General features: G+C 35.8%; 2 protein-coding genes across 6 annotated transcripts in view; both read right to left on the bottom strand.

Annotated features, from left to right (window-relative positions):
- IL17REL (interleukin 17 receptor E like) overlaps positions 1-5,642 on the bottom strand; it is a 41,082-nt gene extending 35,440 nt beyond the window's left edge. The window contains exon 1 of the mRNA XM_062491015.1: positions 5,286-5,642. Coding sequence (XP_062346999.1) covers positions 5,286-5,387 — 102 coding nt within the window. The 5' untranslated portion in view covers positions 5,388-5,642. The remainder of the gene's footprint in view (positions 1-5,285) is intronic.
- Positions 5,643-11,894: 6,252 nt separating this feature from the next.
- MLC1 (modulator of VRAC current 1) lies at positions 11,895-24,750 on the bottom strand. Of its 5 annotated transcripts, XM_062491016.1 has the most exons (11): positions 24,571-24,750; positions 22,374-22,463; positions 20,348-20,401; positions 20,079-20,180; positions 18,329-18,430; positions 17,295-17,366; positions 16,715-16,831; positions 15,932-15,988; positions 14,699-14,821; positions 13,101-13,268; positions 11,895-11,969 (listed from the first exon to the last, which is right to left on the bottom strand). In XM_062491016.1, exons 1-11 carry the CDS (start codon positions 24,748-24,750, stop codon positions 11,895-11,897), a joined length of 1,140 nt encoding a protein of 379 aa, XP_062347000.1. The 5 variants fall into 5 exon arrangements, with proteins under 5 accessions (XP_062347000.1, XP_062347003.1, XP_062347004.1 ...); XM_062491019.1 differs by lacking the exon at positions 22,374-22,463; XM_062491020.1 differs by lacking the exon at positions 20,079-20,180.
- Positions 24,751-25,556: the final 806 nt, after the last annotated feature.

The raw sequence follows: 25,556 nt of genomic DNA on the forward strand, positions 1-25,556 counted from the left end.
TGCAGGGATAATGGTAAGGAAACTCATAGAACTTCAAATGTGGGATCCTGGTTGAACAGCCACCAAGCAACAATACAGCCCATGGAAACTTATGGCTCCCAGAAACAAATTACTTTTAGACAGAGATAGGAGAAAACTCCTTTCTTGGGTCTAAATTTATCCATCCATCCATCCATCCATCCATCCATCCATCCATCCATCCATCCATCCATCCATCAGCAAAGACTAGCATTTCAATGCTGAGAGTATCCAAACCTATCCTCAGAAGGAACTCTTTTAGACCTCTTTTGGTCCTTCTCATTGTTGATCCTCCCTGGTTCTCTCCTATGCACAGGCATTCTGCCAGGAGAGGAAGAATGAAGTAGTATAAACAGACATGACAATGTAAGAGGTACAGCACTGCCACCTCCACGAAAGCGCAGATTAAACTATTCCTAGACCATACTGCAAGAATTCCAGCTAGGTCACATCACGTGGTCTCATTAAAGTTATTACCGCTCCTAGAAAACCTGTCACACCCAGATTTGATCAAATTACAAGTAGTTTTCCAACTGCAAAGCAGTCAGATGGCTGTGGAAAGCACCTACTTCCAAGTGTCAATATCCACTACTTAGTTTTGGGTCAACATGGAGCCGAAGGATAGATCAGATCACTAAGATTAGGGTTGAGAGATATTTGTAAGCTAAAATTCACTGCCAATACTAAAGACCATCTGCTCCCATCTTCTGCTGAGTTTGCTTATATATCCCTTTTTGGGTATATTAAATATGTGTCTTCTGCTATGGGTACTGATTGCACAAAACTGATGCTGACGTCTCATGGTAAAGCTTCTAGCACTGCCTTGTGTTTCAGTTCCAAGACACTCTATCAGGTCCAGTTCCAACATCTGTTAAGTCTGTGTCCCCAACTTTCATGACTGCTTGTATTCTGTGCTTGCAATTCCAGTGGCTAGTCTCTTTCCAGACTTTGTAACCTTTTCCTGGAGTTCCCGAGGAAGAGAGAAGGGAAAAAGGCCAAAAGGTACCATTGCATTTTTTGCAAGTTCTGAATTCCAGAGCTTTCTCCATCTCCACCTCTCTTATAGGAGCTGGTGGTGCATGCTGGAACACTGAGGAACGCTGCAGTATGTCCCTGTTTGTACCTGTCACTGGCTGTTTCCTTCTCGGGGGAGAGGAAATGTGACAGCACCCAACCAGTGGCATAGGACACAACAGGAAGCTGTCTTATACCATTGCCAAGCTATTTTTGACCCAAAGAGCAAATATGAAACACAGTCCAAGTAATAAGCCACCCAAATGTGTTAAACTGCAGTTCTAAGTACCAGCAGAGAAGGCAAGCAAGGATATCTAAGCAAATGGGTTAATATCACTCTAATACAATGACTCAATGTGATTGGGCCCCTTAAGTAAGACTGTTTTAACTAATGAGTACTTAACTAATGATTATAATATTCAAAGCAGTTAATGAAAACATATAATTAAGACACACCACACAGGAAGGTCAGAACTCTTTTGTACTTGTGAAAACCAGAGAAATTAAATTACTTGAAGAGGGCCACACAAGTGATTCGACGACAGGCAGAGAAGTAGACCCCAGGCTTTCTGGCTAGGGCATGCTCTCATGGATTGTACTACACCTCAGCAAATATTAGTAAAGGATATGTTTTATATTTTTATGCATCTCCTTCAGTCATGAGATACATCAATGCCTACCCAAAACAGTCTGTGTTGAACTGTATTCCTATGATGGGATTTCATGCTGTATCTCTCTCACTCACCCTGAGGAACCCAGGTCTCTGATCAGTCTCTTTAGACATTTCCCATGTCTAAAACTGTTTTCAATCAGATTTTAGAGAACAACTGAATTATGCCACCTATATTATCATGTCAGTTTTCTAGAGGCTTGGGGTCACTTTCAAAATATGAATTGTTTAATAATGAAGAAAGAATTCCAATTTATGTCATCTGACTTTATGGACTAAGGGCCATACTATATCACTGGTACTGCAGTGTGTAGTATTCAGCAAAAATGGACTGATCCATGGTATAAATATCCAGTAATGAAACATCATGTATTTTGATTATGAATAGCAGGAACAAGCAGCAGTTATATCAAGGATTTGCTGCCAATAACCTTTACAATTAGAGGGAAATCCCAGATTCAGTTTAGTGTTTCCTTCTTTATCCATAGACTTTGGAAATATTACTGCATTAAATGACAGACAATACAAATAATATTTCATAGTATTCTGAGGAGTGTTTTTTAAATGTAGTGCTCTTGATCTTTACCAGCTGTTGAATCCAGTTTGGCATAAGCCTATTTCTTTGTGTACAGCCTGCAAACAATGTGGATTGTAAAATGAGTAGGGCATAAACCCAGTTTCAATTGCAGGCTGGGATTCCCCTATGCTTTTATGGGGAAACTTGGTTGATAATTGTGTTTCCTATAGGGTGGGGCATGGATACCATGTCCATAGCATTTAATATTTGAATGCTAAGAATATCACGTGAGCTCTAAAGCCAAGCTATTAAAATAAAGGAGAAATAAATCATAACATGTAGTAAAAACTTTGTTGTTCATTTGCCGTCATTCAACCCACAACTGTATATTTTTCATACTGTTTAAAATGTCATGTAATACTGGGATAAATATCCAGTGTTCTCTTTTTGTTTCTTTCCTGTACTGAACAGATGCACAGTTTGTGTTAATGAAACCTGCATATTGCCTTACACAAGGCAATGCAGGAGTATCTTGCTGAATACCTATGGTAAACTAAGAATGATTCATAAAGTTGTGATAAAAGTTCAATGCAGATGTTTTGCATGTCATATGCCTCCAAATAGTTATGTCACTATTTCCCTCCTAAGTACAACCAGAGCTTTACTCTGATGAGGATTACCCATTGAGGTCAAAACTGCTCACAAGTATCTAGTGGACACAGCCACATTAAACTCTAGTCTACCAGTCAAACTCAACAGTTTCAGTTGTTAAACCTGGTAAAAAACTTCTGAGAATACCTATAGTTTGAAAACTGCAGAAAAATTCAAATTAATTGCTTTTCATATCCCTATTGCCTTCTGAAGAACCAGGCAGCCTCAAGTTTGAAGGCAAAAGAGAAATTTACTATACAAACTTCTGGGAAAACTTCAGAAGAAAAAACCCCAATTTTCTATAATATTCACTTGTAACAACAGCAGCTGCAGAAATCATTGATGGTTTTAAAACTACAATATCTAATTATCACATTAAGGAAATTGCTAGAAACAAGTAATTGATTCTCTACTTTGTGATCTGATGTGCCATAGCAGAAGGGAGCACACACACATTTCACACAGACAAGCTGTAACCCCTGACTAGGGTTCCTGTGAAGAACGCTGTTACACATCATGGGGAAGATTGACTGCTTCCTTTTAGAATAACTTATGAGCTGGATTGAGCTCACAAATCATGGTCAGTTGTGCAGAGAAATTGAAGTTACTTTCAAAGGAAAAGGAAGAAGGTGTTTCCTCTAACAAGCTAGTCATGAAATTCTAAAGTTCATGTAGCTGAAGTACATTGCACTAGATTGAAAATGCTATGCTGGCAGTAATTTAGCCTGTTGAGATCATTATTGTTCCCTCTGAGAAAACATTTTTGTCTTAAAAAGTCATTAATGCATTCAAGATTCTACTGAATACAACTAGCAGAAGCATCACATACAGAACATGAACTGAATCCTGTCCCTAATATCACCAATTGATTGACTGATTGATTGATTGATTGATTGATTCTGCTATGCTGGAAACAATGTATTTCCCCTGTAAATAAGAAAAATAAAACATGCCTTTCTCAGTTAATCAATCTTCAGTATTGGAAAAGGTGTAAGAAACACTCTTGAAGGTAAAGAAAGGGATCCAGTCTGCCAAATCCCAGGGCTGTGTCTATAGGCAGTTAGTGAATCAATCTTACATAACATACGTAACATAAATACCTATGGTTTGACAGAGAAAGATGCCCTTTAAGGTCCCCAGAGGTGAATCCCACCCCTTAGACTGAAACCCATCAAAAAAGGTTGATATTACATGCTGAGTCTGATAGTCCTGTACTCTTTGGAGGGATAAATTATAATGGTAAATAATTTCTAGTTTTAACTCTCATTGCAGCAGACCAAGGAGCATATTTTTTTAAAAATACATATGTATTTTCATTAGTGAACATAAGTATATAAAAATTCTTGAAAAGTATTCGTGTACATCTAGAGATTAATCTCTTATGCCATTATTTTATTATTCTGGAAACATCTAAGTAGATACAGACTAGAGAATTTGAATACAGGAACATTAAGTATACTGCATGAATATTTAAATATAGAGAGGGCTTTTTTTGCTCAATCTAGTATTTTATAAGCATCTTTATTCCTACTGTTTTTCTAGGATACACATATTAAATATAGAATAAATTGCTTTAACATGCACTAACTTAATATCTGGGTAGTACCACCACATCTAAACAGTCTTTAGAATGTCTCGCAGCTTGTCCTGAATACTGACACCTTCAAGCAGAAGTTGATACAGACAGCCAAATTCTTTCATACTATCAATTTCACTTCTCTGTAGCCAGTACACAGTTATCATCCTCCACTAAGACTGAAAGTCAGACTGAAAATTATCTTTTATTTTACTCTACCTATGCTTATGACTTCAGAATGCCAAGAGCAGAATATCTCCATACTGCCCCTTTGCGGGGATATTTGGAATCATACAAAATCCAAAGCTATTAAAGAAATGGTACGGTTCACTCTCCTTTCATGCACATACAGAAGTCATTAAGTTTAATACTGAAGTTGCATACAGTAATGAAATGAAAAACATGTTTTACTCTTTCTCATGCTTAATTCATTTATTCACAGCAAAGTCAGTGTTTCATATATTCCTAACATAATTAGCAATTTCTGAAACCTATCATTCCTCCCTCTCGCATCTCTTTGGCACTACTGCTGTTGTAAAAACTGACTGTAGAAAAGTAATGCATATGAACAAAATAATATTTTTTTTCAAATACAATGCAGACACATTTTAAACTAACAGCAGCAGTTGCAAAAGGTGTAAAAATGCATTTTCCTACTCCCTTTCAGAGTAATTTTTGCCACTTTGGATACTTAATTCAGAATCACAGGAATATAAAGCGAATGTTCAGGATAGCTGAAATATTATTCCCTTTTTGCTTTCTTGATTTTCCTACAATTATTTTGGCAGCATATAACTACTATATTAATAGACAGCAAAATTGAACAAGTAAGAGATTACCTGAGAACATGAAAGTCCACATTCTTCAATTCTGGGAATAATCTGACAATCAGCATTCCAAAAGAGAATTATTAGAAGAATCTGAACATAAATACTTAGCATCCTCTATTAAAAAAAATAAAAATACAAAAAGCAAAACCTCAGAAGAAACCTTCTACTCTGACAATTCTCCCTCTGGTGCCAAAACTTTAGTATGAATTTTAGTCCCTCCCACAGCACCTCTGAGCTCCTCCCTCTAAAACTTTCCAAAGACAGAAAATTGCTAATTCTGGGAAATATAAAGCATGCTCAACTCATTTCATATGTTCCAAACTGAAAAATAGGAAACAGTGATTTCTGACAATCAGTAAAAGCCTCTTCTTTCTGGATTTCATCACATCAGCATTAGATCAGTTTCAACAGATTTCTTTTCTGTAAATCCCATATATAAATGGGAATTTTGTTTCTAGAGTGATATAAAAGACACGTTCATGGTTAATCAAATGCATTCTTATTTTCCTGGTTTTCTAGTGCTTTCAATGAAAAGGAAACCAGCTTTGCTGAGGTGGGTGATCTTGGAAGACTAGTTTCCTCTTTTCATCAGCAGTAATACCAGATTCTTTCACCCTAGAAATCTGAGCCTTGAAATTTTTTCTCCTATTATCTAATTGTGTCAATAGAAGCATCTTGTTCTATAGTCTGTCTCCAGCTTTGAGAAATATGCATGTTTTTCAAAGCTCAACACCACCAATTCTGAAAGCAGGGTAGGAGTGAGTCACAATACCTCAATACCTGTTATCATAACAAAATGCCCAGGAATGCCTCTCTGGGTGTTACATTTCACGCAGTCCCACACTTCCCTTTGTAAGGAACAAAAACACACTCGCTGGTTCATATGGAGGCTACATATGATATGCCTAAAGAGAATAGGGAGTTTTCCTCCACAGAGAGGGCTTGCTCACCAGTGAGAGATATCTTTCAGTAGGACAGTGCCAGGACCCAAGTACTCAGTGCTCTTACAAAACCCTTTACGTCAGTTACAGTGGGGAATATAGAACTAACAGCATCCACTTGGAATGGGCTTCACATGTAAAATACAATGCCTACTCTGCCAACGTATCTACTGTACTTGTATTTTAGATACTTCATGTGAGTCCAGTTTGCCAATTTTCCAAGAAGACTTTATTTTTAAGATAAGCAGCATCAATCACCATACTGAACAAAATGCAATTTAAATGTTTTGGTTAAAAAACAGCAATTAATTTTTGTCATCTTATAGAAGGTTGGACATTAAGGAGTTAATGCATTGCTATGCCTCAAACACTGATGGCCACTCTAGCAGGCAAGTTAGAATAGGTGGTGGCTGGAAAGGGGGACCCTGTGGAGGTAAGGCAGCACCTTTCTGGGGTCAACTTCCCTGTTCAGGTCCATGGTGATAACATAAAGCACAGTGATGACAAGAAGGAGGCAGGAGCTATTGAGGAAGAATCAATCCAGCAGGGGTGGATTGTGGCCACCAAAATACCCCCAAAGCCCTCTGGCCCATTACTGAATTGGTCCAGAAAAACTTTGACCATGGGCATCAATGAATCCTTAGTACCCACAGGAGTGGGATGTTACACATCTTATGCACAAAAATACTTGAGGTCAAAAATGTGCCCAGTCCACACTCCTGTGCCTAAGAGGATCAGTAACAGATGCTTAGAAGAAATAAGAAAGAAGTTAAATATCCTACTTCCATGAATTATTTTAACATGCATGCTGACAAGTTCAAATGACCTGGATATTACAGATTTACTGAACCAAATGCCACATGTACATCGCTGATTTTAATAGCTGCTTCTGGAACTTTCTTAAATTTATTTCTAAAACACCTCTTTGCATCTGTTTATCCTTTTGATTTTCAAATCTTCTTGGACCAATGGGTTGTACAATCAAACTATGTTTATTTGCTTTGTTTGGATTTTAGAACTACTTCCAAATAGCTCAGTTGGGTTCCCCCTTGTTTTAAAAAATACAGAATATCCATTTTCATCTCACCTTTGCAAAAACAGTGAGAGCTGTATAGTTTTCCAGCATACCTCTCCTATATTTTCTACAATATGTAATATACCTCTTCATTTTTACTATACCCTTTTGTAAGATGGGGGTCCCACAGACAATATTCAGGCGTGAGCAGTTAAGGATATTTTACTGTCTAGCAAATCCCATTTTGACTCTCCTTAGTGTATCATTTACCTCAGAAATTTCCACAGAAATTAACAGTATGATTCACCTTATGAAATGTTACTCTTACTGTTCATGGTTATTTCTTAATGCACCTCTGCCACACTCTGAGTAAAGCTGATCATAGCACAGCTCTAATAATGTACTCTTTCTATGCAGGGACAGAACAGTCAAGAGAGTTTCTGTGTGGACTGAAGTTTTTATTAAGTTCAACAGGCAGCAACCTTATTGCTATTTGCTTAATTTGAACCTTTTTTTAAAAAATCACGTCTAAACTAGCTGCTTTACTGTTCCTACACAATTTGTATCCTGGAATTACTGCATTTATCCACTGTTTATATTACAACAGGTTTTGGAACCCCCATTAAGATTCTCACTAAAAGTTGGGCACTATAATTGACCCATGCCATATTTTTTGAAAACTATCAGTTATGCAGAAACATTAACACATTTGAAATTTACAGGGACAACAATATCTCTTAGGTTCCCTGCTCAAATGGGACTCTAATTCTTGATCATAATTTTGAAAATAATTTCTAACAGATGTCTTTTAGTCCTTGTTACTTACTATACCTTATCTATATTTTCATCCACATTTGTCTTTAGTTTGATGCTTTCATTACTTAATCCCTGAAGAAGAGATAATAGCAAAAAATACAGTTCTGTTTCTACCAATGTACCTCCATCATCAGAAAAAAAACCTCTTAAAAAAAAGCTTAATAGGAAGGGCCTCCTTTTGCACTTTGGTAATACAGATATTTTGCACCCTAAATCTTTTTCAGAGCACTGGTCAAAAACACAGAAAAGCCAGAATCTAAACATTTCACTGTTGAAGATGGTTTGAGTCCAAATCTTGCACATTTCAGGATGGTGGCTTGGTTGTTCAGGGTGTTTTTAATAAAATGCAGGTAGACCTTAGAGTATAGAGTGAAATCCAGTATTTTGCATTTCCCATTTTCTCTTGGGTCAAGTTCGATCTCTGGACTATCAGCTCAGAACATTTTTCTTAATTAGTCTCTGTCTTCACAAATTTTGCATGCTTGGATACATACTTGGCCCACTTCAAAAGAGAGTATAATTCTACCACTGGTCAACTGTGTACAGGAAACATTTGAAAATGAAAGTTAGGACAGACGCATCACCAGACATACCTAAGCAGCCGGAAATTGATTCTGTGACCTGATGTGTTAGAGTTTGAGCACAGAACTCCAAAGAGATTTCTGCTTTGGCTATGTTGTTTGTTAAATTTACGACAATGTCTTTGCTGGGAGGCATGTCCCTGTCACATCCATGTTGGAGAAGTCCCAGCCTTCTTTGGAGCACAATAGCCACATTCACACTACATTTTGCAAGAGGATTCTGAGGCATATCACTACATACTTCCCAGTTTCACCAACACAGGCACACTTACAATATTATAACAGTTCCCTGACTAATTTTAACTCTCTGTGCAATTATATTGCACCATGTGCACACAATTTTTTTTTCAGGAGATGCTTCAGTCTACATTTTTTTTATTTTACCCAGGGGTACTTTTTTAAGCAAGGAATCTAACTCCTGGTATAAGCTAAGCAGTAGCCCATGCATTAATTTTAGTGATACCCAGCAAGGCAGGAAATGGCACATTTCCAAGCAGAAACGTTTCTAACATGGCACATTTACCTCACCAGGCTGACCTCAGAGAGGGATAAGATTTTTGTCCTTTTGACAGACATTGTAGCTGTGCTGTGGAAACAGATCATCTACCAGCAGACCCTAATTAAAGCTTCAAGCTATCAAGATTTACTCTGTGTCAAATATCAATACAAAAAAAAAAAAATCCTTTGGTAAAGAAGGGCATATAAGGGGGTGTGGTGTTTTGAATTACAAAAATGACACGCAGAGATTTACAATGAAATTTCTTTGCCCGAGAAATGCTTTTCATGTCAGCAACCACTACTACATTAATTTTGACTTTAAAAGCCTGCCTCTTACCTCCATGATTTTCCTTCTTGCAGGGTATGAGAAAATTCAGACTCCAGAGAGGTATCCATGGTGGGGCTCTGAATTTACCAGGCATGCAGGGAGAAGTCCTGCACCTGGCAGATTGCCCAGTCTCTGTTGTGCTGAACAGAGCAGGAAGGGAACCATGGCCAGGCAGGGAGCCCTGAGATGTTCATCTTCATTGGAAAGCAGAATCTATGGCTGGCAGCTCTATTACAACCTCTTTTTTATTCCCATCTATTCCTTTACCCTTGTTAATCTAAGATCACTAAAAAACCTCAGATATAGTCACATATCTCAACCATTACTCAAGCTCAATCCAAATTTTAACTCAATTGTCCTGTTTAACCTATTTAGGTTTTATCTCTTTTTTTTTTTTGGATGAATACTATTTTCTTCACTTCTTATTAAAACACTTCAGTTCCCCGGGAGAAATGCAAATATCTCCTATTATATATTCTTAGTTTCTTCATAGTGACTCCTGACAGAAAAAAATCAAAGGCTCTCACTCTTTAGAAGAAAACACCTCAAGCCATTTGACTCAAAAGGGGGTTAAAATGCCTTTGTTTGCTTTGTTGGTATAAGCATTTTGTGGAAAGGAAATTCTATCATCTGTGCAATTTCCCTTAAGTTCTTTTCCTACTCAAATAATTTTAAAAAGTAATATCTACTTATATCTAACCTAGATACCCAGGTTAACCAAAGCCAATCTTCACTTGACAGAAAACATAATCTCTTAAAGATACATATTCAGTTAAACAAAGGCAAAGTGTTTTTCCACATAAAATAAAACAATCCATTAAGGAAATAGTTATGTTCACGCTATTCTACATTTTAACATCTTTTTACTTTAAATGATTAATGAAGAAGTTCTACACTGCCTACAGTCTTTTTCCAGTTTCATGCAGAAGATTTAGAAAGATATTTACTTTTAGGCAGAACTGTCACTATTTCTTTGCAACTTTCAAAAAAATAGTGTACCAACAAACCCTAACTTTTCCCACTCGTAAACTTGGTGGAATTGTAGCAGATATATAATTAATTATCTGTTACGTTCAGAGAATGTTCACCAGTACAGCCATGAAATTTTTCAATATTTAAGAAACAGCAGCTGCAGCCTGTTGTTGTTGATGTAGTAGTCCGGACCAAAAGCACACCCTATTATTTTTAGGTGGATTGGGAGGTTGCTGTACACATGTTCTTAAAGAGTACTGCTCTAAACTTGAAAGAGTTTACTCCTTGTAACTCTATGTATTTAAATCCCAAAATAACTGTCAGCTTTCCCAAAACGAAAAGAAACATGCTAGTGTACCTGAAAGGCTCCACACACTACACACCTTTCTCTCTTTGTTTCCTTTTCTCAAAAGCAGAGTTAAGCTTTGCAGCATGCTCTGAACAAATGATCTGAGTTATTTCAAATTTAAAAAAGAATGGACTTCAAACTCTATAATCCCTCAAAACCCAACAATTAAACAAGAAAAATGAAAAAAATAACTTCACCACCTTGTCAGCAGCTATCACCCTGGTTACATGAGAATTCCTATTAATGTGGAAATTCTAATAGTGTTTGAGATCTACCCGATTGTACACATAGTTCAGCTATAAGAAAAGGTAATCTGTTAAGGGGGATGTCTCTAGTTTCAGGGCAGCTAAGTTTCATAGGTTTTAAAGATAATTAGGAAAATAAATAAATGAAAAGTAATATATCTAAAAATAAAAAAATTTAAAACCCTCTGTCAATATCAGTAGTATCTCCTGTTATTTGGCTGATTGCTTCTGTTTGTTGGATGTTTTTGTTTTGGCTAGTAGCTTATGTGTCCCAGCACTCAGAAAAACCCTATTCCCCTTTTACTAGTCCAGAAATTGAAGTTTAATGGGAAAGAATATTCTGTTGTCACCTCTCGGATTAGAATGTCAATCCACATTCTCGAGTTTCCACATAATAAAGACTTTTATTTATATAAAAGCAATAAGATGCAGAACAACTTGACAACTCCTACAAAAGTGAAGTATAAGCAAAAACATCAATTATGACTTGTACTCATAACTTTACAAAAGCATTTATCAGTTACACTGACTGCATAACTGCAGTTATAACAATCTCTTGCAAATATATGAAGCCTACTACATATTGCAATATTTTACTTTGCCATCAGCATAAATCCATGTGACTCATATTTTTCTAAAGGTATCTTCTAAATGCTAGACTACAGATACCAACAGAAAAGACAACTGTGTTAAAAATATTACCAATAAATTTTAAAATTTTTAGAAAGATACATTATTTACTGTGTTATTCCATGGCTCCTACTGCTGCAACTATATTGCTGTTTAAAAATTGAAAAGTTTTTAAACCTTAATTCAAACAGTTGATTTATTGTATTGGATTGTGCTGTGTTGGCTGCATTTGTAGAATCCAAACTACTGAGCCATCTGTACCACAACTGCTTTCCAAGCTTTATCTTTGTCAAAATCCTTTAAGGTATTATTGGAAACCTAAAAATAAACAAATTTCAGACAAATGCAAACATGAAAAAATGTTTTGATTAAAAACTGAAGTTCAAGCAAATAAATATCTGAGAGAAACTAGGAGAATGTAAACGTGAACAGTTACAGCCAGAGCTATTAAAATACTTTATACACATTTATGAACTGTATAGTGTTGTATATTATAGAGTTTATATTCAGGATATAAAATATAACTGTGTATATTTAGTATTGTACAATACTTGAAAAATTTGGGTTTAACAAACTTGGCCAAATTCCTATTTTAAACATATTACTTAAGACTTTTTAAGATTGTTTCTAAAATATGACTAAAAGCCTTCGCACCTAAACCTTTAACATCAAACCCAAAAGCAGCCCCCTGTGGTGCAACTGAAGCAAGGCTTACACAAGCAAAGTAAGGCCTTGCCTAAGAGCACAGACTTCTGAGAAGCCAAAGGGACTCTCAACTTACCTATAACATTATTCTTGTGTTTTAATACTAAAAGGTAAGCAAAAAAAGTGTTGCTTTTGTGGAGAAAGTGCTCCTTTTAGCATTTAACTCACACCTAATTTCTCAGTGACTAGCAAACCAGGAATACTTTTGGCCAGGACCCATGCTCCAAAACATGACTTGCAGCAGCGGAAGTGCTGCTGTGCTTCATCTTTTATACAGAACCTAAGTCTCAGGACACAGACCCAGCAAATAAACAACCTATACCAAATAATCTCAGCAGCCTGAGGAGACGTAATTCCTAAGCTTCCACTTTCCATTAGCAGCTGTTTACTGACTTGACTAATTTCAGTCTCTGCTCCCAGAGTTTTCTATCCAGTGCTGGACTGAATCCAGCACTGTCTTTCTAGTGCAGTAAGCATGAGTTACTCTCTCAGAGTCTTTAAGGATACAGGGTCTAGCTCTGTACAGCAGAGGAAATCCTAAGTGGTACAGTTCTGTGCCCCATGTCATGCCCAGTTATCATCTAGCTAGGAAACTATTATCTCTGGATTACAAATTTTAGTTTCATAGAACAGCTTTTAATTGTGGTCTGAATTGAAATCAGAAATTAAGGCCACAAAACATTACCAAAAAAGAGTATTTTAAAATAGGTATTTTCAAATTTTCTAGTGGGTAGAAATACAAACCTCTGCTGTTCTGTATTCCTGTTTTTTAACCTGTGATGGTGTCCATGCTGAATCTTGTAGTTTCATTTTTGTCTTGTAATTCACACACTGTATTACAGTTCCAATAGTAAGGCATGCCTGAATTAGCAGCATCAACATCAGAAGCAACAGGAGTACATCATAAGATTGCTGAAAATAGATGTATGTTGTTAACTACTTGAATAAAATATTTTATATATTCCCATCTCTACACTATTAAGATTCCCATCTAGATTTTTTAAATCAAATTATAATTTACAGTTTATTTCAAGTGTAAAGTTTCAACTAAAACTTTAGCACCAAGCTTGCTGAAAGTAGAAGAAATCTGTAACTTCGGAGAAAATTTTAATTTGCCAAATTATCTTTTCCTCTGGACACAGAACAGAATTGAGGAAACTATTCTCTAAAATAGTGTCTTACTGCTGGTTCTGACCTAATCAATGCCACAGCTATGCCTGGGCCTGGCCCTGTGCCTTGCTGGCTCTAACCTTGCCCTGCTGACCTGAGTTCCTGGGTGACCCTGGATCTGGCCTCAGTACTGTGGACTAATCTGGCAATCACTGAACCATTGATTGAACCTGGCTACTATGGCAGGAACTGCCTTGCTTTACAATTTTTTGGGGTGCTGTAGGACTGCCCTGCTTGCCAATGAAGTTGCCATTCTTTTTCTGCCTTGCTGTTACCTCCTGCTCCATGGTACCTCCTGCCCTATGCAGAGCAGCCCACTCTTGCTGTACCCAGACACAAAGCAGAGTAAGAATGTAAGAAATGCTCTGCAGGGTCATACCAGCTGTCTAGACAATGTGGTCATCTGTTCCCAATGTGTGACAGGAGAAGCTACTTAAAGAAGATATGTAAGCTGTGGCCATTCCTGAGGTTCAACAACACAGTATACTCCAGAATAAGAACAGGATCACATACTTGGAAGTTGATTTTCCAGTTCCTGAGATATCAGTTTGATAAACATTTTCCCTCTTTTCTTCTAAAGTTACGAGACTACTTAATGACTAGTGGATACTAAGAGTAAAGACTCTTAATGACATTGGTGTAATGCCCCTAAATGGTTCTTTGAACAACATCAGGGATTGGCAAACACTTTGCCAGTAGAGCCCTAAAAACCTCTTCAGCAATGCACAGGTAACACTTCTTACTGAAATGCTTTAAACTTTGTGAACTTTCTCTTCTCTGTCCAGTCCAGACTTTGGATGAAACCAGGTGTACACTTACAATCCCAATGATTGGTAAGCATCCTAAGAAACAGAAAAATGTACTCTTCAAGGAAACCTAGATTCTTTAATTTAAATAATATAAATTATAAAAGCCTCAAGGAGTCTAACATACTGTATATTATTTTTTACTGTCTTTAGAATAATATGCTGTCTTTTTAAAACTACAAGTCCAGGGTGCCAATAGTAACATACTTTCAATTGTAAGTTAAACAAGAGTTTTAAAATAATTTCTATAACATTTCATTCAATCTTTATAATGCAGTACCTTGTCTCCATATATTCCCTAATTTACTATTACCTTGATACTGTAACATATAGAGGTTCATTTTTCAATTGCATAAAAACACATACTTTAACAGCAGGTGGATAACTTTTAAAGATGTCAACAACTTGCATGATGCTGAAGGATAAGTATGCAGAAGCAGTGAACAACAAAGGAGAGGTAACACTGCTAATGGCAATCAGGACTTCAACCTAAAAAATAAGACAATAAATGTTAAATAATAACCAAAAAAATTAACTCTGGTTTGTGATCTACATCTCCTTTAAGCAAGCATAACAGAAGTGTGTAAAACTGTGTAAAATTATTCATTAGAGACAAATACTAAGAGCCATCCACATGTCATGGAGATAGACAAGCAGGCTTGGAATAACCTAAGTTTCCTAGCCAAAACACTGTTGGCTTGTAATTTATATTTCATTCAATACAGACTATGACATTTTTGTTTGATTTTACAAGTGCCTTCCATATGGACGTAGAGGAAGCAATACCCCATCTGGAGAGCAGGTATAGAAGCCACCATTTCTTCTTTAATTTATACGAAGCAATAAGAATCAACAACAGATATTGCAGACTTGCAAACTAAGAAAATTGTATGTGAATAAATTCGAGTCCCCTGAGGAAAATTTATTGCCATACAACAGCAGCCAAGTTTCATTCAAAAATCACCCTTATACAGGATTATAGTCTGACTTCCCTTGTGGTTATGCCTCATTACTCACTTAAATGCGGTCACATGACCATTACTTAGTACAGATATTTTAAGGAGCCTTAACTACACATCTAGGACATCCAAGGAATAATTGCCCTCTACTGAATATTATTAGTTCTTGTTGTTAATCACAAAAATGAAGAATTTGTTTAAATTAGGTGCTAGGTCCAGGGAAGCCTGCACACCTAATTTTCTTCTTTCAGAAACCACATCTGATAATCAAAGAAAAAGGGAACTTCATCTCAGGAGCTTGAGAGTAGTTCTTGGCATACCATATGAGGCATGTAATTTTTCTATAGTAATATCTTTTCCCAAGGAAGCACTACAAAAAATCCAAAAAACAAAACAAAATAAACCCTCTACCAACCAACAAAACTCTTCAAATTCTTTTCTAGAACTGATAAAATTAAGCCTCTAAAAGACCTAGCAGAGTTCTTTTAAGGGATACCAGCTAACACTCCTGCTACATATTTCTGTCACATTTTGTAGAAGCAGCTAAAAACAAGTGAGCAGATAGTGGGTACTATTAGTGCCCACTATTCTTAGCATTATTCCACTCTAATGACAAAATCTAAGAATTTTACACACTTACCAGACATTTACTTGGATATTCAGCAGCTACATGACTTGCAATAGCACTTGGAAAGCACTAAACAAAAGAGTACAACAAAGTAAGTATTTAGTGACTTGAAAATTACAAAAATCATCATACTGAATTGCAATAATTCCCAATATTCACAGCTTTTTTCTTTTTTGAATCCTGAATGCTGAAAATCTTGTTTATGAACTTTTTCTACTTCATGCAAAGGGATTTTACAGACACATATACATAAACCTAACAGTCATTGTCTTCTTTCTCAATCAGTTCCTTCGTGGCAAGCAGGGTGGCACAGCACCCCTTATGAGTTCACTGCTCCTGCGTACAGGCTGTTATTAGGGATAAGGGTTACTAATCACAGTCTCAGACTTTAAAAACTGTTAAAAATGAGAGATTAAATAAGATTTTCTCAGGATTCTACCATGCTGAAACTAAACTCAATCTTTTCTTTTGCAGCCTGAAATATTTTAAAACCTATGACTTTTTTTGACGAATCGTCTCACTTCTAACACCCTTGTTTTAATACTCATTTCCATTTTACTGAACTGAGAACTGAGAAGGTATCAGTAGACTTTACTGAAGTAATGCACATCAGAACAGATCAAAAATATTGCAAAAATATATTTAGTATATTGAAATGCTAATTCATTTGCTAATGCAAATTCCAAACAGTATTAGAGACAAATAAATACTCCAGTAGGGAGGAGAAAAGTGAAAAAAATCCCATTCAATAAAAGCTATTGTTTTGAAAGAGTGGCGTCTGTTTGCACTACTTACAGCAACTAAGATCCAAAAGAATGTTACTGAGAGGTATGGACCTGAGACTAGAACATCCATATTCAAAGCAATTATTCCACCAAATACTGATGAAATTCCAATAATCACCTCAATTACCTAAAATAAGTAAGAACACACAAATTACTAACAATGTGTTTTAACATAACATTTCCTACTTGCATACAGAAAGGACCTCACTGGAAAGAGTAAAATGCATTTATGCTAGTAGCTAGACACAGTCTGTGTTTTTCATATTTAAAATATGGCAAAATGCTAGCTAGCTTAAGTGAAAACAAGATCAGCTTCATTATACATATTTATGCTTTCATTTATTGGCATCCCCAAACAATAGTTCAGTTTCCACTATTTATCCTTAACTCATTAAGTAGTCTCCTTCCCTTAATAAAGATCAGTTATGATTTATGTTGCAATCTTCTCAAAAGAAATATTTTACTATATATCTCTCATTTTTGTCTTTATTCTTTCAGTTGTTATCTACACAGATTTCTTCCTGGCTTTAACCTTAGCACTTAGAAAGATGAAGTAATAAATTGATTAAATGAAACAATGTTTTTCTTACTGAGTATGACTTCAGAATTCGAGCAGGAAAGCTGACATTGCTCAAAACAATGGCACTGTCATATGCAGTATTCTAGAGGGGAATAAAAAAATCATGGTAAAAAATATACAAAGCAATAGGTTTTCTTTCTAAAATCTTGTACAATCTGTTACAGATCCTAACAATGGTATGCAACATCTGGTTGGCCCAGAAGAGGCGGCAGTGACACATCATGGTGTTTTCCAGTGTCAGACCACATCAATTACATTAAAACCAAATTAGTAAGTCCCAGATTAGGTGCTCCACAGTCACCATTCAATAATGAAATATTGTCATCTTGTCTCTCTTTTCCACCTTCAAAGAATATACTTTCTTCCTGAGCCTTCAGATTTTACAGATGTGGATCAGCAGGAGCCAAAGGAGGACAGAGCACTATAGAACTTCATCAATCAGTATTTCCAGTGGCATAGCCTGTTTGCTTCATTTCTACCTAAAACACGTACTATTGTAGAAAAATGAGGGTGGGGTTTAGGAAAGCACTTGTGAATAAAGAAAATTCTATCAATAGCCCCAAATCCTGAAGCCAAGATTCCTTGTGCAGATACCACCAAACTGGTATACAAGACAAAAACTTTCTCTGCATCAGGCTTAAAAATGTATTGCTTGCATACATACAAGTTATAGTACTCTAATGTTTCACACATTTTCAATTTTTTTTCTACAAAACAGAAATAAAATATTCGCCATGCCTATTCATAAGACATTCAAAAAACTCTGTGCTCTATCATTTTCATCAGGTAATTTTGCAGAGGGGTCGTTGTACTTTTAAAATACAGAAGAAGCAGTAACTGCTTAAATAGAAATAATATAAATAAAATAAACTGTTTAAATAAACATAATATAAAATAAAAAATATAAAATAGTTATTTTATTTATAGTTCAAATATAGTTTTAGCATGCAAAGTTATATACTGGCATTGCTAATAAAATGTCAGCATATGTAATACAGGAAAATGGAGTATTTTTTAACATGCACAATCCTTAAGGATACCTACTTTCTTTCTTGTACAGCAGTCTTCAGTAGACCTAGCTGAAATGATCACAGTAGTTGCCATGAAGATTTCCAGCAGAATAAGTAGAATCAAGTTGAAATTTATCTGTCAGCAAAATCCCAGACATAAATGAGTTATGTTTCCCATATTCAAAATAAAGGAAGGGGCTGAGTCTAGCATGATTAGGCAGGTTGTCTTGTCAGATTTAGACACATCTCCTGATTACATACTTTGTTAACTATTTTCTTGGCTGTTGACAAACTTCAAGAACAACATAATACTCAGAATACCTAACCTAAGAAAGAAAAATTTACTTCATTTATGGAAATATTCTGCCTGAAGATTTTATCAGTCTTCCAGAAGAGGAGCTTATGGTAAGGGAGTGTTTGCTGGGTACATTTGCTTTTTGCAGGCCCTTCTATGTGAAACTAGAACACTGCAGCAACTAATGGAAGATTTTCAGGGGAAGGAGGGCCACCAGGTTACAAGTCCTAGGTTGCAATCCTAGATGGTGTGCTACTATATTGGATGCTGAATGAAAACACAAACCAAAGAACTGCACCAAGGATCCCAATTCCATGCCCTGCTAGTGCTGGTAAAGCATTCACAGGCACTCTTCACGGGTTCATGACTCTCACAGACTATACTGTTGTGCAAAAACATGGATGCTGCCATTGCTTATATTCAAGAGACAAATAAGTGAATGTAATACTTAACACTGCTCTTTTGATTCTTATTATTCTCATGAAAAGAGGTAGATATCTACACTATATGGACTGAATAATTTCCTAGAGGCACACAAGTTACGCGGAGTGACTCTCCCTTTCTTGTCTTCAAAAGCACCATGTTCCTCCATTGGCAGCCCACGAAAACATCTGGTAGTCAGTTAGGCCACTGGGGCAAAGTACCAAAAGTCTAGGAAGAACTGACACTATTCCAAACCTTTACAATTACAGCAAACCATTGTCCAATAACTTAGAACAGAATTATATTGTTTCTTCATGTCAGACCTGCTTTATTGATGATGAAATCTCAGTCTTTCTTTGACACTCTGACACATACCTTGCAGCACGTGTCTTTTGAAAAAAGTAATAAGAGGCAGATTTAGGAGGCTTTTTTGGACACTGAAATTCACTTTTTCTTAGGAAACAATAATTGGAACTATGTGCCTTGCCATACCCAACAGACTGTTGGTACAGATTCCGCAAACAGCAAAAAATGTCATTGTGGTAAACTTCTAGAAAATGTATTACAATGAAGAATACAGGAATTGTTAGGCAAAAGAAGAGTTTTCAAATGTGTGGTCTGCAAAATAATTTAATCCAGATTATAAATTCCCATGATTTAGACATGTTTTGACACAGGACTAATATTGATGCAAGATGGCAAGGCCACACATCACACTTGGCAGTGCAGTGCCAAGTAAATGCACAAGTTTGAGTCCAGAAGCACTGAAACTAAACTGATGGACTATCTCCCTTAGTCCTAGGTAAAAGAAGCAAATAACAAAAATTGAAAAAGCAACAATAAATAAATAAATTAGATTCTTGTGAATAATATTGCAGGCAATGAACATTGGGCAAAGAGAAATCTAAAGTTACTGGCGTATGATCCCTTCTCACAGACTAAGCAGGAATACTGGGATATTGGCAGCACGGTAATGACATGTAATCTCCAGCCACCTAATGTCCTCCCCGCCTTGTTTTTAACAAAGATAAATGTATCACTGTTAGTAATTGTTTTAGTAACTTACATTTATAGCTGATGGATTGAGGACAAGTTTGCATCCAAACCAAACTAAACACGTTGTTGTAACAGCAAATGTAGAAACAAATAGAATCTGAAAATTTGGTATCTGAAAAACAGTTTCAAAATGGGTTTCTCTCTTATTTTAAACATGGGGGGAATATGAACACACATACACACAGATATATATATATATAGATATATATATATAATAGATATAGATATAGATGATATAGATAGAGATACATAAAATTGACAATACAGTTTCATACTTACCACATTAATTTTATTCCTTGCTATAGCAAAGCTCACAACTGCTGAAGGAATACACTGGGAAAATTAAAAGAGAAGACTAGTGGGATCTTCTGAGCAATGAATTTTATATATACTTCTATAGATGTATTTTATGTGTCTGAACTCATATTTCAGTACCCTTAGAGAAATAGAAGATCAGAAACTCTGAAGAAAATGTATCACTTGACTGAGCTCATTAATTGCAATCAGTATCTGAGGATTACAAGAAGTTTAAATATAACTTCCATACCCCTCAGTTTTGACTAACTACCCAGTATAAGGTGATGAGTAAACGAAATAAAGTCTTTCATGAGGTATTTCATGCCTTTGTTAGTTTAAATTAACTCTAAAATGCCTGAGATCCTTGAGCAGAAGAAAACAGTGCTACTCCCAAACTGGGCCTGTGCACTCTTTAAACAGACATCACCCTGGTTGAGTAAGCTAAAATTTGCCCCATTTAAAAACAGTTCTGAAGAATCTTGTGAAAATCTGCTGAGTGAATTGGAGAATTGTGTCTGGGATGTCCACTCTGTTCACTGGAAACTATGTTTCCCTACTTGAGGACAAAGATAAACGGAAAAGTCAGGCACAAATAAAAAGTCTCACAAAATAATTTCTCTATCCCTTAGCTGTTTCACACCACAACAGACATGGCTCTATTACAGATCCAACTCTATTTTACACAAATGCCTACTAAAATGATAATAAAAGTGTTCTTAAGTTAAATAATGATTGATGCAATAAATGCCACATTTCTCTTGCCGCATATCTGAACACTAACAACTTAACAAAGGAACACCACAAAGAGATTCATACGGATATGTAAAATTCTTGGCAGCACTCCCTTAACACCTAAATGATCTTTACTGAACATAATTAAAACAACATTTTGTGTCCTGGATACATAAGAATCTCTAGAACACTATGCTTAGGCAACTAAACCCAACTAGTAGTCCAGATGGTGAAAGTCCAGTGAGGAACTCAGCTTCAGGCTAAATGAGACACTTGGTGTCCAGCTGGCTCCATATCTCTCTAGGCTTTTCCGACTGCACCGACGCCATCACCTGCAGTAGGAGCTCTAACACTTTCCTCACGTACAGACACCAAACACACACACCTTGATAATGTGATAACCTCCTGCATACAAAGATCTACCAGGTCTTTGGAAATTTTTAAACATGAAGTTTAAAGAGTCAAGGTCAGGAGCAGAGAAAGAGACATCTCAGTAACTAACACTAAAAGCGAATAAGGTATCTGTGAAGATACTGACTTCAAAAATTCCAATTTAACACCTTTAGTTGAAACCAAAGCGATAACTCATTCACAGAGTAACTCCTGAGACTTGCTTGTTTCAAGTAAAGCATTAGTCTTGGACCTAACTTAAAACATAGAAGTCGAAAAAATAACAATGACAGAATACTGCCATAAACAAAGCAAATATGTGAATCTTAATTTAATAACTAAAGCAAAATTAAGCATATATAAAACACCAAACACACATATGCACCCCAAAAATATAGTAAAAGAATACTGGGCTCTGGAAAATGTCAGCCATCTTAAATACATACTTTACTAATAAAATAATAATATTCAAGAGAACTTCAGTCTGCTTCAGTACTTGGATATTATGTCAAAATAAACTGAAACATTAATACTTTGAGATACAATCAGAAATACATTTTGATAGCATATAGCCTTAAAACTTTCCAAATGCATAGCAGTGATTTTTTTTAATCAAGCACAGAAAAACTGCTCAGCAGATTAATATTGCATGCCAGTGGTGAACTGATTAACAAAAATGGTAGCACAAACCCAGCTGTCTTTATGACAACTGTTATTCCTTTAACCATGCAACGAAAATCTGTTTAATGATCTGTTAAATATAATTAAATCTTCCATTAAGAAAATTAGCAGTAAAAAAGACAGAATAAAAGACATAAACCCACAAAAATTATTTATTATTGCATTTGCTGTCGAACAGCCACAGCAAATAATTAAGAATGCTTACTGAACCTGCTGCACAACGTAAATAATCCATTTCAGATGGAAAAATATTTCCCAGATATAGTGAAAATCCAGAAGTAATAAGGAGGCAAGTCTGCAAAGCAAAAAATAAATTTATATGAATTAAACTTTTTTGAAAAACAACTAGTCAGACATAAATCAATCAGCAATCAATCCCCTTCAAACTGAGCTACTTTTAAGAATGCATTTTTTGTGTGAATAAATTTGAAGGAAAATATCAAAACATACTGACTTCTTAAGATGTTTTGCTGGTTACAAAGACCTAATAATGAACAATGCTCATGTTTAAACCAAGCGTTTTGTCCTGACCTGGCAAATATCTCAATAAAAATACTCAAAAGTAGCTGCAGTGTTTTGTGGTAAAAATGTTTCAGAAACCTCAGCTACGTCTCTACTTTGCATTCTCTGCTTGACTCCACTAACATTCATTATGCATATGGGCAGCTGGGCAATTGCCAACTAGAACACAGCAGTAAAAATAGTCTTGGGATACATTAATGAAGTTTCTTCCCCTGTATTCCTGCATCCCTCCAAATTCTCTTCCTGCTTTCATTCAGCGGCACACCAAAAAATGTTCAACCGTTCCTCTTCCCTTAATAAGTCCTTGTTTGTTTCATAACTATCACAGTTACACACCCTGCAATAAGTGATTAGTGTCTTCTACTAACATTATTTTGTTTTTCCTTGTCATTCCTCTGAATAGGCATTTCTTTGAAGGAACTGGGAAGATAAGAGACAGAATGGCTCTTTTGTTTTATTTGGGCATTTTTTTCATGTTAGAAAATTATTGGGGGATTTAAAAAAGTCCTTGTTAAAAAAAGACAGAAAATAAGGATAGTGTATGTGCATGTATAAACACACACATGGGGAATTTTGGCAGATTGGAAGAACAGTCTATGGGACCACCGAAAGCTGAAATTGTGCTTGAGGCTCATCAAATTGTTTCTGCACAAAAGCAGCCCATCAGCCACTCTGATGGCGCTCTACAGTTTGCAACTGCTCCCTGAAGTAGACAGCTCTGTTCACTATGACTTATGCTGCTCAGCATACAGCGTGCCTTCTTTTCTGGACACTGTCTTTCGTAAGAGTTGATAGAGAGCAAACACTAGGGAGAAAAAATCTAATTGGAATTTAATCTAAGAGTTTATTAATAAAACTGCATTTTCATTTGTCCGTGAAATTAATTCTTCTTGATAATCTGACTTCAGCAAATGATCTTTAAACATTATTATCTCCAAAAATTTACAACTACTCAATAAATTACAGACAGTTGCCCTTTCGGACAATTAAGTTTGAGAAAACTTAATGCAAAGAAAGCCAGCATTTCTTTTGCTCTCTTTTCATGTAATAGTACATCTGAAAGGAAATCCAAGCCTTGCAGTTTGTCAGAAAGGAAAAAATGCACAGCTGTTTCCACAAAAATAAGGCAATACTTTTATTCACTGTGCAAAAACAAGCAATTACCATATTAACAGTGAGACAATCTTAGTTCTTAATAAAAAGTACACCTCAAAACACATGAGCTGACAGAAAAAGATCAAATTCTAATTGCTATAATGAAGTTTAATTAACTTGACTCAGAACATGGGGAAGCATATGATGTACATGCAAGATGAGTATCCTGTGGTTCTAGCAGTGACACAAAAATTCAGATCACTGTGTTTTTCATGTAAGAAACACAAATATATACCCAATACATTAAAAAATATACCAAATAATTATGTGGCTGTCGAACCCTGAGACATCAATGTGGCAATCAAGTACCACGTATATTTTTAATGCCAAAATGCTATCATGGCAGCCATAGTACATTTAACAGTTAAAAATATTTTTAAAAGAATGCATATGGTCTGCATACTTTATATACTCTACCAAAAGACACTCCTTATACATACACAGGGATATTTACTACTACAACACTTATTCTCTGCTTATATGATCAATGATAAAAATAAGCCTTCTTATACCACCTCTGATCAGTAAAACAGCCAGAGAATACCAGTAGTCCACAAACTGCTACATTCCAAATTTGCTAAATGTGTTTCTATTTTCACAAAGATTTATTTTCAATACTAACAGTGATGAAATTTTTAGTCTTCAAATGATGTCAAGCAGAACAGATTTCTGGGTCCTAAGACCCTACCTGTATTTTTAAATTTGCTATCATTTAAAGTACTTACTCCCATCAGCAAAGAATATATCCATGTTTTGTAACTAAAGCAAGGATGCAGCCTCTTTGACAGCTGAAGGTCACTGGATTTGATATCTGGTATATAATTTCCATTCTCTTGTTTTCCCCGCTCCAAAGTTGGCATCCTGTCATAGCTAAATTCTTCTCTGTAACCTTCTTCCCTGGTCATAACACTTCACAAAGGCAATTAAATAATAATAATAGAAATTTACAAATTCATGCAAAGAAAGAGAAAAAAGATATCATTTAGATCCTTCACACACTCAGATCAGTACTCAACTAGGTTTTTTGTGTATTCAAGACAAAATAAATAAAAGCAATATTTAGCTACTGGATGTATTTGCATTTCAAAATACGTAAGCTTTCTAACAACTTGCTTGCACACCTTAACTAAATTACATCCTACAGCCACAGTTCATAATAATATAGGATTAAGTCCCAACAAATTGAAAGTTTGTGTATCTGTGATACCTCCGTAAATTTTTATTTCAAAATCTAAGAACCAGTTTTAGAGGTGTTTAGTTAGTGCATATCTCTATAACAAAAGCTTTTTTCTTTTACAATGCTAGGACAGTGAAGATAATGAAACAGGTTTCAATATAAATTCCATTTGATTTCAACACTTTTTATCAGCTATCTAAAATTACAGACTTCCCTATGAGTCCCATGAACACACATACTCAGAATAATTCAGCTATAGCAAACTGTTTCTAATTTACCCAGTATCAACCATTTCTCTTGTTCACTTCATCCTTTTTTGTTCACCTCACTGCTTGCCAATCTGTTAAAATACCATGAGGAGTATCTTCTATTAGAATTAAGTTACTGCAGATTTTTCAACAGTTAAAAACATTCGTGCTTACCTTTCACTGAAAAGTTAACTGTTAGTTTAAAACAGCCCTGTGAACACAGCTGCCTGTACACTTTGTGATATTCTCACCGTTCAGTGAGTCATGCCGGCTTTGAAAAGTTCTC

The sequence above is a fragment of the Cinclus cinclus genome, chromosome 4 (genome assembly GCF_963662255.1).
Source record: "Cinclus cinclus chromosome 4, bCinCin1.1, whole genome shotgun sequence".
Classification (NCBI taxonomy): Eukaryota; Metazoa; Chordata; class Aves; order Passeriformes; family Cinclidae; genus Cinclus; species Cinclus cinclus.

Excerpts from the sequence above, each read along its gene's own strand:
- MLC1 (XM_062491016.1), bottom strand. The coding sequence starts at position 24,750 with ATGACCAGGGAAGAAGGTTACAGAGAAGAATTTAGCTATGACAGGATG. Across the intron at positions 22,464-24,570 it reads TATATTCTTTGCTGATGGGA|ACTTGCCTCCTTATTACTTC; the intron begins GTAAGTACTTTA and ends TTTGCTTTGCAG. Across the intron at positions 20,181-20,347 it reads CAAGGAATAAAATTAATGTG|ATACCAAATTTTCAGATTCT; the intron begins GTAAGTATGAAA and ends ACTGTTTTTCAG.